Genomic DNA, 16742 nt, shown 5'->3' on the forward strand with positions numbered 1-16742 from the left:
CTTAACTGAAATATTCGGTGAGAGCTGTGTCCATTTGCTTCCTTTCTCTCTTTCTTCTCTTCTGTCTATCTCTTTTTCATCCTTTCCTCCTTTCAGTCTTGACTTGGCTTGAATCTTGGTTTTCTGGCTTGGCTCCGATCAGCTTGGGCACCAAGCCAAGCCAGGTTAAGTACAGCTATTTCAATTACTACAGGCTTCCGTTACATGACGACTCAGGGTGAGCTATCGAATTCTAGCCGCAAAAACAGCAACAGTGGGATAAAACATTGCAATGGGCCTGGCCATCTAAGGCAGCTGCACACCATCGCAGTAATGTTATCAGTGCTGCTATACGCGTAAATTTCTTAGCAAGCGTGAAGCAAGAGAGGGGAACTCACGAATTTACTGGTCACTTCATCCAGATCGACAGACATCATGAGCTCTTTCAGCTTGCTCCTGATTAGCGCTTCTGTCTCATCCTTCTGTGTTGGTCTGAAAAAAAGGAATGGGAGTTTTGAGGGAATGAATTTTAAAAATTCTGGAAAAAAAAAAAGAAATGCACAGTGTTCACCAATACCGCATGGCTGCTGCAAGATGCAATGCAATATACAAAATGCTGCTTCCATAAAAAGCCATCATGATAGCGAAATGAGCCCTGCAAAACTGCAATGGCACATCAAACCCAGTACTAAAAATTAAATGTTGGTCCCATTATGCCACTAGTTAAATGTGCTTTGCTTAATTCTTTGACATGCTATGCACACAATTCTGTACAAAGTGAACGCTCAGCTTTGACTGAGATTGGGCTGTACCTAGGAGCGATTTATTTCAGATGAATTTTCCATCATGTCGCAAATAAGCTGGTATTTTATGCCATGCAGCGAACGAAATAAACGATATTTACAGTGACCGGGGTAGCACGTTTGCAGTTTTTAAGCAAACATATAACTGGCCACCAGCAAGCAGTACCATCATTTTTTTTAGCACTTTCGAACGCAATGTCCATCTTCGTATTTGAAATTATTCTCATGGTCTTTCGTGCTTTACCTGATAAGTCGTGGAATTTCGATGTTGCTATTTGCATCAATTATGGCCCTTAGTACGAAATTTTGCACATTCCTGCAAAAAATCAACCGCTAGTATTTGGCGCTGGAAAACTAACAAATTGTCTTTCTTAAGGCTGGAATATATTATTTAATAAAATGTGACATCGCAGACGCCGACCACAGCATAGAAAAGAACACACAAAGACGTTTCGTCTCCAATACGGGAGCCTTGTTCACAGTGAAAAACGAGAAGCGGGTGCGCGAGCTTATGTACGTTTGAAAAGGGGGTGCAGGGAGCGTGCGTAAGCAGTTGTCAGATTTCCGCAGTTTCGGTTCAAGATGTGATGATGTGGTCGGCGTCTGCAATGTCACGTTTTACGAGTTTTCGTCCAACTCTTGATTTAAATATATTATTTAGGCGAAGAAATATTTCATTTCGACGGAAACAAAACAATGGCGTGTCAAAGGGTTAAGCAGCGAATACTAACAAACTGCAGTAGAGAGCAAAAATATTTCGCGAAGTTCGTTAAATGTGGTTTCACTGCAGCAACCAGAGGCCCGGCAGTGGAGGCGACCCACTGAATGCGGGGGAGATATTTTTCAGGGGTGGGGGGATGAGTCGATACTATTACATAGGCGAAGAAAGAACAATTTATCGCCGACAGATTATTTATGACACTGCTGAGTCATGAGAACCTCGAACGCGTTCCCCCGAAAATTCCTTTCTTCGCAACCAACTGCGCTGTTTAATCATTTTGCTTTTAGTTCTTTCGATTACATTCCGGGTCCTCACTGCTCTATTTTGCAATGTTACTATTTCGTTTCTGTTTCAATTTGTGTACTGCGCCTGTCCGCTTCTGTAATGAAAAACCCTAATGGTAAATACACGAATAAACAAAGGTGCTCGAAATGAGTATGATTACGTGCATCATCATGTCGACTCCAAGCGAGCTGTATTCGATATGGCACTGCCTCTGCGGGGTGCTAAATGGCAGCGCCCCAAGCACGGAACTCCGCGGCCAGCAGCTGGAGAACCAAGTGGTCAAAATAAAAACACCACGCACAGAGTAAACACATACGGCAAGAGTGTCTGGTGTGAACGTTTCTTATGCCATTTTGGCTAGTTAGTGTGGCGCAGTGCCACCAGATGTGTTGCCTGTAAAATGGTGGGTGGTTTCCGGAGGCCGATAATAACCACAAAATTTCCCCGTCATCTCGCACGTACGTGGTAGACCACAGAGTGCGAAGAGGGACGGCGGGCTCAGCGGCTCGCTCAGCACTCGCAGATTGCGCATTACGCAGCTCGCGCGTTGTCGCCCCCTGTGCCAGGCCCCTGTTACACAGTGCGGCTACGCTGTCATCCAAGGTGCCCGGGAGCCGCAAAACCACACACGCCCGAGTGCTCCCGCTATGTGTGGCCCACCCTGTACGCCAGCTTCGGCCGGCCGTCAGTCATCACCGTAAAAAAACAAGAGCGCAGCTTTTTGAAGGCCGCGCTCATAAACCAAGCTTCGCAGTACACTGTGCGCGCAAACCGTAATGGGCGCCTAGACAGGCATTCGATGAGCTGAACGCCGACTTCGCTACTGCGTTCGAATGTGATCACGACGGGAAACGACACCACTCACCGTGAGCGATCAAAGTCCGGCGTCGGAGGCCTTTTGGACACCAGGTCGTCCATCGCGTGCCTTTCGGGGAGCAAATAAAGGAACAGAAAGCGGAGACACATAAGTTTCGCCGGAAGCACTCTGGTTTCGCTCAGGAGCACGTGACACGAAGCAAGCGGTTAAAGCGTGAACGTTGTGCAAGACTAGAGCAAGTGCCATGAGCACGGAACGCACCATTCGTTGAGGCAGGACTGGTCCGACTGGATCCTTTCGGCATAGTACTGCACCCACTGGTGGGTCCCACCGCCCTGGAAATAGTTGAACTCCCGGGCCTTGGCACACGCCTTGTGCAGGGACTGGAGCGCAGACCTGCGCGAAAATGCAGATACACGCGCGTTATTCTACATTCTTCATAAGTTTTTTTTTTTCGCATAGCCAAAAAGGACGCAGAAAGCGGACTATAGAAAAGATGACGTCCCGCACCTCCTTCAGCTTTTCCCGACAAGGCTGCTAAACTGCAATTGACCTTTGCAGAACCTTTGGACGACACTGTACCACGCAGGCATGCCTTATTTAAGTATTCGCAGGAATAGGTCGCTCCGGAACGACTTCAACTAGCAGTGCAGCCGGGAAAGCGAAAATTGCGAACAGAAAATTGTACGATAGATACGCGCATGCGCACACCTGCCTGCCAGAAGACATGAAAAGGAAGGCGCCACCGTGCAGACTAATTTCTACACGAAGGTTGCTGCCGTCTACACCGCTTGCCAAAAGCAGTCCGGCAGCGCACAGCCGGTGTATACTATGCGGTATTTCTGCGGACACCTGCTACTTCCATGGGTGTACAGGTCGCTAAATCTGGGCCTCGACTAATGTGAGCGGCGACGAAGCGCTCGGCCAGTATACGTCCTTGACCGTGGGCTCCCGCTGCGTGCGTGTCGGCGCCGTGCATTCGGCGTCCTTGATCGGCAATCCCAGCGACTGCCCGACTGAACCAAAGGGAGACGCGCGAAGGTCAGACGAGCGACGCCATCTTGCGCAGCACCCGCGCGAGCATTTCCATAAGCTTACATTCGCTACGGTCGCGCGGGATCGGCGGCTGCGAAGCAAGGCACACAGACAGCGTCGCGCGCGAAACCGTCAGCGACTCGGCTGTCCTCATGCGTGCCCCCCGAATCTCGTCAGCACTTCGCAAACGCGTGCGGCGAACATTTACACGCCTCTGCTCGAAAGGGCGCCAAGCGAAGACCGATGGAACACGGCGCCGTGGGCGACTGCGGGAAGACACTTTAATGAAGTGGTAAATGCGCGGGCGTAGCTGTGTCCAATGGGCGGCGTCTTCACCAAGAATGCGCGCGACGTTTTCCGGATCACGTGCGAGCGCGTATGGTTACGCGGAGACAGCCCGACAATTGCACAATATTAGATCGACTTTAACTTTTAATAGACCGCGTCGCCGTTCGAGTGCATTAAAATCCGGCAGCATAAAATAGTAGCAGACCTTCGGAAAAATAGGGCCTCGACACAAAGGAAAACACTGCACCGTTCGTTAAACTATAGAATACGCGCGCCTCAATGTCAAGGTCTGACACGAAAAGGCGTAGCAGCGAATTTCTCGCGATTGGTCGCACGAAATAGACAAAAGGCACAGACCCTCGCGTGGCTCCATGCGATGCAATACGCGAAAAAGAAATGCACTCGTATTTTATACTCGCAATAAGCGTCCACACAAAAACAGTATGTATATTTCACTTCCCGTATTGCGCAAGCGTCTGCGGGGTCGTGAACTTCCAGGTTGCCGTCTAGCCAATAGCGGTTTATAACAAGAGACCCGATTGTCGTCGTCCTCCGGTGGTGTTTTGACGCGCAGTGGCTGTGACGTTCACAGAGCACCAGGTGATGATTATTTTGTATGCACCAGCACAAAATGAGAGCCGCAACTATGAAAGAAAAAAAATCCGTCGCGTAGGAAACGTCTGTACACAAGACGCAGCTTACCACGGCTAAGGTGAAACAAAACGTTCTGAAAAGACAATATTAATACACAGGAGGGGAGAGAACAGCGCATGGCCACAAAGTGCAAGGATCGTTGAGGGAAGATTAAAGGTGGTATAACGTATGAAGAATACCAAACCTAAACGCGCAGGAGGGGTCTGCGACTCGACGGGATGTGCTACTGAACGCGCAGTACATAACCAAAAGTTTTCAAGGCGGCGTACCCTTACAAAATTTTATTTATCCAGTCTATAGACTGTCCATTGGCATATAAAGTCTATAGCCTAGTCTACGGGCAATACAAATGCTATAGACAGTCTACAGACAATATATAGGTTTATGGACATACACTTTTAGTAGACTTCCTGTAAACAGTCTGTAGGCCATGAATAGAGAAAAGGAAATCAATAGGAAGGCAACAGTCCATAAAAAGTCTATAGATCATTTTTATAAGGGTACGCTTAGGAGCGAGGGACAAAGATAGCAAATTATCATATTAATGTACATGCGTAAGAGTATTCCTGGAGCCCTTTCTCCGGTCAATGTGCAAGAATACACGACATATAATTTCCTTTCGGCGGATTTGCACGGAAAAGAGAAGAGGATATGGCAAGTGCAGCACTGCGCCCTGCTCTTGAAAACAACGTCGAAGAACGGCCACAGCACAAAGCCTCACTTTTCGTCAATGATTTCCTCGCAGCGTAGAGGCGGAAGCCGTTTCCACAGACAATTTCCGGAGGTGCTTAGCAATAGCCAAAAGAAGAAAAAAAAAAGGGGGGGGGGTGGCACTAATTTCCGGTCATCGCGGCTGAAAACGGAAGCTAAGTAAACATATGGGGTCAGTTTCAGCGAAAATTTAAGACTCGCAAGATTTCTCAATTCAGGTGATAACTGAGACATTTGGCACGCGTTCAAGAAAAAGCAACAATGCAAGTGCAACGACAACACAATACGCGCGCCCAGGACGTGTGGTGTACGGTGATGGGGGTTCAACGTCCCAAGGCGACTCGGGCCATGAGCGACGCCGTAGTGAAGGGCTCAGGAAATTTCGACGACCTGGGTTATTTAACGTGCACTGACATCGCACAGTACACGGGCCTCTACGCCTCCATCGAAATGCGACCGCCGCGGCCGGGATCGAACCGCGGCTTCGGTTCGGGCGCGGTTACCGCTTGGCATCCGCGAGAACAACGGCGGTACGCGCGATGCGGTGGCGACAACCGCTCTTGTTTCTTACTACTGCATACAAAAAAAGTCCAGAAGCACGCTCCAACATTCTACTAGAAAGGATGGTTTCCCAAGGAAAACTGTTTCGGAAGCGCGGCGTGGGCATGCAGCAAAATCAGGGTTCGCACTGCACGAAACGCTGCGCCTGCACAACACGTTCCACTAGGGCGAATGACGTTGGTATAGGTCCCCCACCCCTCTTTCATAGATAATTTACCGTGTTTCGTCCCCTCGCATCGCAGAACATTCAACCACAGATATCTCACTCTCGGCAAAGACTGCACGGCCATCACTGAATCGTTGGGCGCCGCCACAAGAGACGGAAGACGCCACAATTCAGCCTCCACAGTCAAGCGTGCGGCATGCACTCACCAGCGGCCCGTGTAGACGGCTGACAGGTGCGACGTCCACAGGACGCAGGCCATGTCCCCGACGCGAAAGTGGTACGCGCTCATCTCGAGCCGAGCCGCGAACTCGACGCCGCCCTCGAAGGCTGCTTCCGGCGCCGAACCGGGCTGGGCCAACAGGGCGAAACACATGGCGCCAGGAGTCTTCTCGCTCGCCTTCGGCGTTTATATGGACACGCGCAAAGCTGTTTCTGCACGGCGGCAGAATCGCACGGTGTCGTCCGTATTCGGTCGAACTCAACGGAGAGCAGCCGTGAGGGATCCGGAGGTCTGCAGAAGCCCGACTTGGGATCGATGTGATCCAGCGACAGCTAATGGTTGGGCAATATTATCTTCCTCCTCTTTTAAAACACACGAAACCGCGTCGGCTGGAAGTGCTATTCGCGCAAGTGGGCGAGCAGGTTGACTTGCTTCAAGAATACGCACTCAACATCCGCGCTGAAGTTATTGTCCACGAGGTTGAAAAGAGCACTCGGATTCACTAGACGCAGCACGCGCCGATCATCGATGGCTGTTCCCCTCCCGAGACTATCGTACAGAACCGTTCTTTCACAACACAGCACAGCGACTGACGAGGACTCTTCCGACCAAGAGGCGACGACTCCTCGGGCGTCGATGTATCGGCGCTGGTTCGATGCGGGCTTCTCAAGAAACCTCCTATTTACTACGGTACCACCACTAGCACTGTGGCAAGCCAACGGCAAAGCACCAGGTCAGCCGCAGGCACTCCTCTTGAATTCTTTGTCCTCCTAGGCGTTGAGAAGAGCAAAATCTTGAATCCACTAGGCAGAGCCCAGCCTCAAGAGCCCTCGTTCGACTCGGGAAAAGCGGGGATCACCGCCCGTGGAATCGAGCACCGAGCGCAGTGCGGAAGGCCACCGATCACCATCGTAGCAGCAACCCGGCAGCGTCGGCTGAAGACGCGGCAGTGAGCTCGGCTCGGCGACTGAGTATACGCGTCCAAGAAAGGACAGCAGCGCGTGGGAGCGGGGCGGCGCCGACGGTGTGCCCACACGGCCGCAGCCGATTTCCTTTTCGGGGACCTCCTTCGAAGAAAGGACTGTCGCGTTTCCCGGAAGGCGACGGAGGAGCAGGGGAACCCGAACAGGCCGCCAAAAGAGCGCAGAGATGCGATCAGGCGACGAAAGCAGGGGCGCGATTACGGATCAGTCTCAATCGAAATTGTCTCAAAAAGTATATCATTTGGCTGTCTCCTATTGGTCGGCGGCCATTTTGATTTTTTTCGTCACTGACTGACGTCGTAAATGGCGCAGAAGTGGTGACGTTGGCCATCTAATTATGCGAGCAGATTGAGACGATTTTTTGAGACTGGAAAAAGTAGTATCAACACGTTTGAGACAGAAAATGGCGGCTGTTTACATCGTCGTATACGCGGGTGACCGCGCGAGCAACGGTGTCGGAGGGTGCATGAAGACGACTTTGACGCGCGGGAGAGTTATTTCGAGGAGACTGCGCAGTGTCTGTGCGACGAACTCGCCGTTGAACTCGGAAGTGCGCGGGTGAGTGCGCTGTCAGTGGAGCGGCAGGTGGGTTTCAAGGCGCCGTTGGAAATGAAGAAAACGTCGGCGCAGCCCAACCGACTGTGAACAAGCCTTTGCGGCGGGCAGCGGAGACCAATGTCAACGTTGGGTAACAGAAGGGGGGTGTTCGCTTTCCGAGGAGACCCGAGGGGAAGGCGGCGGCGAAGGAGGGCGTCCTTTGCCTAAACGTTCGCCGCGGCAGCATCTCCGGCGTCGTCGGGTGTGTCGATTGGGCACTCATCACTATCAAGGAGTCTGGGGGCAGTGCTGCGAACGAGCCGCAAGCGGTTCTACGCTGCGGACGTAATAGTGAGTATACCTCGGCCACTGTTTTTGACCGCATGAGTTCAAGTGCTACAAGTGCATGAGCTACAAGTGCGGGCCTCGGCAGCGAGAGTGAGTACGGGCTGTGCTTGTTTTTTCTCAGATCTGTGGCGCGAACATGTGCATCCTGGCCGTGGACTCGCGCTGACCCGGATCCTTCCGCGACGCGTTTGTCTGGCGGCATTCCGAGGCGGAGGAAGGCCTGCTGGACGACGGTGATTTTTTTTCTGGGTAAGCAGTAAAATAGCCGTGTCACCCGTCGGGCGAACTCAGTCACATCTATTGAGCTCCAGCACTATGCATTTGGCCGGATCTGCTAAAGCTACAAGAATCAGTCTGGACAGTTACACAAATGCAGACACTTTACAGTATGATACAGTGTATTGCCACCCTTTCCTTTTGTTAAATATAATTGCAGCAGAAACACAGGACACATATTACATTGTTGAAATGCATAGCCTTTCCTGTTGAAGAAACCAAAGCAAAATGCACCTGACAGCGCTTGTGTTTTGTAGGCAATCATAGCGCATCATTTATATGAATATGGTGGTAAAAGACTGACCTTACAGTAGTGCTAACTTATACATCTAAATCCTGCATGTATGTATGCTCTTGAATGTCATATTCAGCAAAGCCTGTGGGCTACTTGGCGTGAGTTTTCTACTGTATAGCAGAGTGTCCTGTAATGCTGTTGAGATCACTGAGAAAGGACATGCTTAGCTGCATCATTTTTTGTTATGCAGGAGACTATGTCTACCCACTGGAGCCATGGCTGCCTGCACCAGTTGCATGACATTACAGACCTGACTCAGCAGAAGGCCTGTACAACACGCCACATGCTTTCACACAATTTGTGGCTGAGCGCTGTATTGGTGTGCCGAAGAGCTGCTTCCGTTGCTTTCAAGGACACCGGATGCACCAGTGCCAGTGGAAGTGGACAGTGCGCATCATCACCGCACGTGCTGCACTTCACAGCCTCTGTTTGGATGTGCCCATATCAGCAGAGGGTGCAGGCGACACTACCTCTGACCCAGATAACAACAGGCCACTTCTAAATGGTGGCTGCCTCGTACAGACAGGATCCCTCCTCGCCTGCCTCCTGAGAAGAGCATACGGTGCTGTACTTTTGGCCTCTCTAGGACGACCCGTCTCCAGAGGAAGGCGTACCGAGGGATGGTGCAGCGGCAGTTGCGATGGAAAATCTAGCGTCCAGAGACGACTCACCATGCTGGCATAGAGAGTCATATCAGGCACTCTTCCCCTGTTGCCACTGTCATTTCCTTGTGTCATTGCACAACACACATCTGCAAGTGTGTGAGCAATTGTGTGATGTGGTTGTGCCCTTGGCCAACCTGTGTGCAGCGAGAAGCCAGCAGTGACAAGTGCCCCCACCGGCTGCCACTTCATTTTCAGTGTTTGCTAGTATATCTTCCAGTCCCTCAGCAGCATGTTGCACAGTCTCTTCCTGAAGACGGAAAAGGTGTTGAAGCAGCTCGCCCAATTTCTGAAAAGCATCATTTTGAACTCTCTTTTGTCAATGCTTATGTCAGCCCACCTGCCCCTTCTCTGCTGTCTCCTTCCAGCTTGGTGGAGTGCCTGTGGTCATTACCTGTGTGACGAACATGCATGAACCAAACGTGTAGTGCTGGAATAAGGCATGAAATATTTGTGATGCTTGTTGGAATCAAAAAGCTGTTTTTTATTGCATCATACATTCAGTAAGCGCGTTTATTTTTTTAGGCACAGCATTTGACACGAGTGTTTCTATTGCAGAAAAGGCAGTGTACATACAAGCATACTTTACCACACATTTACCGTATGGCATTTCTGAGTGCAGTTAAGAAAAAAAATCTGAAAAACTGAGTTAAAAGTGCATGTTTTCTTTCATACAGAGGCTACCTGTACAATAAATATGGCATAGTACAGTGTACATGATGCATTTTCCAGACTACAAAACATTTTGGCACATATAAGTAGTGTAAATACCAAAGCTAAGCTTTTAGCGTAATGGTGTGTGGCTAGGGGTTTCGCTCTGTGTTAAAAGCTGTACCTACTGCAAGGAAACCGCTGTACAACAATGCATAATAAAGATTGTAAGGTGCAGTGGCTACAATGACTGCTGAATGACTAGAACATCTTCACTGATAGACAAAGATGTGTAACAGACACATCATCAAGGAGATGGTGTGTGATTAGAGGTTAGTTTACAATCACACATCATGCAACACCGTTACTGGAAATGTTCTACAGCTCTAAGAATATACAGGCAGCTCCATTGTGGGAAATTTTGAGCACTCGGTTATTGCCCCATAACTGACACCTAGCTTGGTTTGCGTAACACAGGGCTATGAAGTCTTGTCCATGATGACACGAGACGGTGACAATGCCGAATGGCCGGACAAGCTCCTTGTGCTATCATATAATATGTGTGATAAGTGCAACTGCTTTCAAGCTACTTTTCGCCTAGGTATTTAATGTCCTAGTCATTTTCAACTGGCTGTTCCCTTTCAAACTGGAGTGGCCTGTATACAGGGTGTCTCAGATATGATGGACCATAATTTAAAAAAAAACAAAAACAAGTGGTCTTCCGACCTGAAAGGAAGTGCATGTTAGAAGCTATGCAAAGTATTTAAAGCCCTTCAAACACTGCCCTCACCAAACCCAGTTATACCAACATCACTCCGCCTGCTGAGCAAAATACAATATTACACATCACTGCCCTGTCCTACCTACCTCACTGCCCTGGATCATATGCAATTCAAGCGCTGCGTACCAGCAAACATGAACAAACTTGCTCAACTTTCTGCCCAGTTGCAATTAGCCTCTATACAAGCAAACTACTTCTTTCCTGGTTGACCCTGGATCTACTACATGATCAGTAAATAACGTTAATGGAACAAGCTCGTTCTCTCCTCGGTGACAATAGCAAAGTTATCAAGTCAAGTGCTTCCTTTCTCTCTAAACAAAGTGGAGCATAAACATCACAATTTAAAAAAAGAAACTACGGCAACAACTGAACATAAACCGAACGGAGCTACAAAAATACAAACGGAACATCAAGTGCTTAGCCCGATGTGGGCGGCAACACTTGGTTACGAGGCAGAAGAGTGCTGCCACAGAGGCAGGCCGTGTCGGCTCTCATTTCCCGCACCGAGATTGCAAGCTATCAGCAGCTGCACCTGTCTGTCGGCAGTTGCTTCTATGTGATGATTCATGGTTTTCTGGTATTTTCTAAAGAAAATAAACAGAACCACACGTCACTCGGTGATCGATAGGCGCCGACCGAGAACACAGACTAAAGTTGTCTTCGTCGATTTTCGAGCCGAGCGCTGCTTGTGAGTTGATCTCGGCAGGCCCGTAGCATTCACTGCCTTCAATCAGATTTTTCTGCGCACTTAAGACATCCGCAAAGTACCTTGATTTTAGACGACACGCGAAAAAACAGGAACTAGCCATGGAATCAGCTGTTTTCTTGCAGGCCGCCATGTTCACGTTATGCCACTGCCAGCGCGCCCTCATGGCAAGAGAAGTTAACCTGCAGCAAATTTCATTGCAAAACTGAGAATGCTTCTAATTTTCCCTCGTGTTGTTGAGATTGCAACACAGTTTACTACCAAAATAAAACATTGCTTGTTTTCTTCATTGCGTTTTTGTTCATTTTCAGACTAACATGTTCACGCTATACCGCTGACAGCACACCTTCGCGGCAAAAAAAGTGACTGAACAGCAAACTTAATTGCAAAAATAAAAACACTGCTTTTTTTGCTTGGTGCTGTTGGGTTTGAAATACAGTTACTTAGCAAAATAAAACATTACTCGTTTTTATTCACTGCGTTTTTACTGCAAAACATTAGTCTACGGTCCCTTGTCGTGCGATTAGTGGTTTCGGGGCGGAGCCCACCGCCTCCTTGCTCCGCATTGGCCGATTCGGCGGTCGGCATTTCTCGGTGTCGTCATTTTGACGTCACTGTCTCAATATTGAGACAGTTTTTTGAGACTGATCCGTAATCGCGCCCCAGCGCTGTATTACGCAACGGATCACCCAAGTAGTATACGGCTGAAAGGGGGCAGACTGAGTCAGCAGGCTAAGACAACGTTTCACGTGGCACAACTATATTGTACAGGTGCATGCAGACAAAAGCAAACCGAGTTTAACACGCGTTGCCTAATTGAAACTGGCATCTATGGTGGTTCACCCTGCCGGCCACGGGACATGCACTGTTTTGAAGGAGAAAGCCCGTGTTCGAGCCCGAACTAATTATGGCGGGGCACCTTAGCCACATCTGCCTTCTCCCATCATCATCACCCCCCATCGTGACCATCTTTTTCCTCCTCTTCCCCTTCCCCAGTGCAGAGTAGCAGGCCAGATATTTTTCCGGCCAACCTCCCTGCCTTTCCCGTCAATAAGTCCTCTCTCTCTATCTTACGGAGGGTGCATGCTCGTAGTGGACACACGTGCGCTTTCTCATGCTCAACAGCAGCGTGCTGGCGGTCCAAAAAGGACTGGTCCAACATGCGTATGAGATAGCAAGACTCAGTGGGGCCCTGGAATAAGGGCACCACGCCTGGAAGACTCAAAACTTCAACATGAAGACAACCGGGTCCCGCTGAATCGACCAATTTTTGGCGCCAATAAAGTTTCTCTCTCTATCATGCACAGTGTTTCTTCCGGTAGGGAAACCGTGATTGCACTTAGAACGGAACAGCGTGTTCCGTTCACTTATGTCCGCATCTGTTCTTTGATTTTTCACGCAGCCAACGTCACGTCTCGGAGTTTTCCTCCTCAGCGGCATAGTGTGATGGCGTCACGCAATGGCTAGTTAGGCCTCGCTAGCTATTCGCGACGATATCTCATTTGTCGTTAAGGGCAGGAGCACATGCGCCAAACTCAGCTGCAGCGTTTACCAATCCGCGCACCGACCCGCGAGCTCGATTGAGCCTCAGAGTTTCTGCAAAGCCAACGGGACCCGACCAAAGGGAGCATGGCGACTTTCCCCGTTTACGGCTACCTGACCACCAGAAAAAAAGAAAGATGAAAATGCGTTCAAAATCCGGCTCAACAGATTTCTCCTCACGGAGGATCAGGTCGCGCAAAAAGCCGCAAAGCGACGCTGAACGTACGTCCGGTAAAAATTCCGTAAGCACCAATGAATGCATTTCACACGCTTCTGTGCGTGCGCATGCGTGAAGATTATCCGTTTTTACAGCGTAGCCCTTTTAGGCGCCCGTCCCTGGTTTCCGCGTCGCAGTCGCCGGCGTTGTCAGCGTAACCGGTAGTCCATTGCTCCGCTCTCGCCGTGGCAGGTGGCGTGTGCAAAGCTGCTCTCAAATTTAGCATTACGGACCATCGCAATAGTCTCTCAATCTTTTTCTCCGGAGTGAGAAAGGCAGCGGTATTTTACCCAATGGCGCAAACGCTGAAGAGTGCTTCTAATGCGAACAAGGACATAACGCTGTTACTGAATTTCGGCGGCAACGAATTCACCTGCACAGCGTTCCATGCTACGCAAAGGATGCGGAGGCAACGCGTGATAAATAGGCACTGCCTGGCTGCCTGACGCAACCTCACCGTATATGCAGCCAGTCGCCGGCAGCATGGCGGACGAGGCGACGCGGTTAGTTTCCGCGCATGCAGACGCGCGATGTGGGCCGACTTGTTAGGTATGCGAGAAGTGCGCACATTATAATCAGCTCGTGGGCATGCAAGCTTCTCGAGGAAGCGTGCAGGTGCGCGCTACCAGACCCAAGTATGCAGATGCGCGTAGGCTGAACGCTTTTCTTTCCCGCGTTATTGCACGAAACAACACTACAAGAAGAGGAGGAAAAAAAAGAAATCAGCGAAACGAAATGCAATATATACGGTTTGGTTTATGGGGGTTTAACGTCCCACAGCGACTCAGGCTATGAGGCGCGCCGTAGTGGAGGGCCTGACAGTTTGCGTACGTCAAGGGATATGTCGAGCGAATAAGCAACGACAACTGTCAAACAGGTAGGTAGGATAAACTTTTGTTGATGCAGGTTTGAGGGGTAACGCCTCGCTACGCTAGGTGACATCCCTAGTCCGGGACACCATCGGTCGAAGCTGCCACTGGCGCCCGATGGACCAAAGCTTTTTGGTCCTCCAGCCCAGAGCACGCAGGGTCGCCTCGCAGCCCTCGCGATGGGTGCCCCTTTCCAGGCTACCTCGGCGCCTTGCCACCAGGATCGACGCGCTCGAGAAGGCCGACACGCATCCGAGTTACTATATCCTAGTGACGCTTTTAAGACGCAAGAGAGGGCAGCGGCGGTAGGCTAAGTTATGTAACCGTCGAGTACACTCGCACGGCTTTATTCGAGTCATCTGAGCCACCCGAGCGCTTGCCTAAAACAAAGCGACGTCTTTCAAAGTGGACACGCAATGCGAGTCGTCACGAGGGCCGCAACTCGAGAAGCCGCTGGGCTTCCAAGAGCACGCGCATAATGATGGGCCGCCGGCCAACGCGCGCGTGCCGGGAAACGCGAATCCGCGGGAAAACAAACAAGCAAAAGAGGGGAGGCGACGGCGAAAAATTGAAGGGTTATGAAACGCGCTGCTCTTGTGGAGAGAGCGTGGCAACCACCGCTTCTCTTTTTTTTTTTCCCCCGCAAGCTGCCCACGCTCGGAAGGCTGTCGCGGAGCAGCAGCTGCAGCAGCACGCGATCGCTTTTCCATGTACGCGGGTCGTTGGCTGCTACGATTCCCGGAGACCCGATGGCATATTCCGTAGCCGGCAACGTGAGGCAGTTCTGTGAAAACTGCGAGACTGACGCAGACCTTAAGAGAAGCCTTTGTGTCCATAGGTCCGCGAAGACTGTCGTCGGGCATTGTTTAAAAGAAAACGCCCAGGTTTCCTAGTGGCGCCTTGTCTTACAGAGCGTCGCACAGCTGTTTCCGTAGTGTACGAGACGGAAGTGATGATCGCGAAATGTGTCGTTCAAAGCTTATACATTAAATTAGAGAGTTACCGGGTCAAAATCACTACGCCATTCCTGCCGAACCAGTTTGATCGCTGTGATTACAGCAGTGTAATTAAAAGCCGCCATCCATTCAAGTGTCAACGGCGGAGAGTCTCGGCCCGTACCATCCGTAGGTGTATGCGGTATAAGATTGAAGACGCGTTGATTGGAACTGATTAGCCTGCCGGAGATGTTTCCCAAATTCACGTCCGTTCATCCATTCGTGTTGCGTCCACGAGGAAATAATTAACGTCCGGCGCATTGCGACTACAAGCCAGACACTCGGCAGCGAATGTCGAGCGAGGCAAAAGACGAGGGCCTCGCCGACGACGCGCAGACTTCCAGCGAGCGACGCGACTTGCCAAATGGGTTGTTCAAAAGGCGACCTAGCCGGAAATGGCTACCCACTTAAGAGCACACCGGCCCCTGCAGCCACCACACGCTTCATTGTTGCCAGTTGAGGAAAACAACGAAGGAGAGAGCGAGCAAGCCGGGCGACAAAGCGCTTCGCAGCGCACTGCCGCAGCAGCTTCGGTCTCGCAGTCCATTCGTCACGCGCCGTTAGCCACGCAGTCTACGGCGCAGCGCGACGACGTAGTTACGTGCAGCGCGCCAGAGGCTGACGCCAAGCGAGAGAAGACGAGTCGCCGCCACTGCGCCCGCTTCACCCCGGACTGAGACGTCACTGCGGCTATTGGCTGCGAGGAGGATTTCGCAGGGACGGTACAGTCCGAACGGTATAGTCCGTGTTGATTATGAGCTTTGTTCAAGCGCGCACAGTGAAGAAAGCGTGGGCAGCAGCGGGATGGACGGAGCTGCAGCCTCAATACACGCCAGGAACGAGTCCCGGTGCTTTCGCTGCAGCAGCGAGCGGTTTTCCCACAGGAAGCTTCTCGGGAATGCAAGGGCCGTCACATCTTCCTTAGACCGAACGGTAAACGGCGTTCTTCGGCGACACACAGGTGGCGGAACACAACAGTTCCGGAAAAACAGGCGTTATTTGTTCGGCTTATCGGCGAGATGACAGCTGTCAGCGGCCCGTTCAGAACGGCAAGACAATAAATATCTACCACCTACACGCGAGAGCCCCCGTGAGGCCAGCAGCGCAGTGGTCCAGCAGGGTGTCAAGAGACTTCTGACGCGCTCGCTGAGGCTTCAGAGCTGCACCAAAGCGTCCGGCCCGTGAGAAGAAGAAAGGAGTGTACGCGTAGACGCCACCGACCGCCGTCGCGCTAGCACAGCGCCGTCCCACGTGACCGGATGGCCGGCGGCGCGCGCCACACAAACGAGTTCCGCCGCTGCACGGGAAGCGAAACGCGCCTCTTACGAAAAGAAGCGAGCAAGTAAAGCAGGGAGACCAAAGGCGAAAGAGTCGCTGCCGACAACGGCGGTGGGGGAGCTGGATATGCAGCTACCGTGCACGCATACATCCACGCATACATGAACGCGCCCCATTCGACAAATGGCGGATGGTTACATATCATGGAGGCGCCAAAAAAACATCGGAATACACTTGGAGTCGAAACCCTGTCGTTGGATCGGTCAGTCGAGAAGGGCGGCGCCTTGCCGTCTGTCTATCTTCAACTCTATCTACACGCTGCTCCGACGATACGGGTTGTGCCGAAAGAAGGACGCTTCGGT

The 16742-nt window shown here is 51.0% G+C and overlaps 1 protein-coding gene and 1 long non-coding RNA gene across 6 annotated transcripts in view; one reads left to right on the forward strand and one right to left on the reverse strand.

The window, feature by feature from the left end:
* The window catches only part of ssh (Protein phosphatase Slingshot), a 264185-nt gene that overhangs the window by 15946 nt on the left and 231497 nt on the right, over nucleotides 1-16742 (reverse strand). For 3 of the 5 annotated variants that reach the window (XM_077655064.1, XM_077655061.1, XM_077655062.1), the window contains 4 exons: nucleotides 2867-3001; nucleotides 2654-2713; nucleotides 1953-2051; nucleotides 378-471 (listed from right to left, as the gene is read on the reverse strand). In XM_077655064.1, coding sequence (XP_077511190.1) covers nucleotides 378-471; nucleotides 1953-2051; nucleotides 2654-2713; nucleotides 2867-3001 — 388 coding nt within the window. The remainder of the gene's footprint in view (nucleotides 1-377; nucleotides 472-1952; nucleotides 2052-2653; nucleotides 2714-2866; nucleotides 3002-16742) is intronic. The other 2 variants (XM_077655066.1, XM_077655063.1) reach the window with 1 other exon arrangement.
* LOC144121709 (uncharacterized) lies at nucleotides 7483-12097 on the forward strand. The gene is made up of 3 exons (XR_013312677.1): nucleotides 7483-8111; nucleotides 8230-8357; nucleotides 8870-12097. It is a non-coding gene; the product is annotated as an uncharacterized LOC144121709 (long non-coding RNA).

The sequence above is a fragment of the Amblyomma americanum genome, chromosome 2, assembly GCF_052857255.1.
Source record: "Amblyomma americanum isolate KBUSLIRL-KWMA chromosome 2, ASM5285725v1, whole genome shotgun sequence".
Lineage (NCBI taxonomy): Eukaryota > Metazoa > Arthropoda > Arachnida > Ixodida > Ixodidae > Amblyomma > Amblyomma americanum.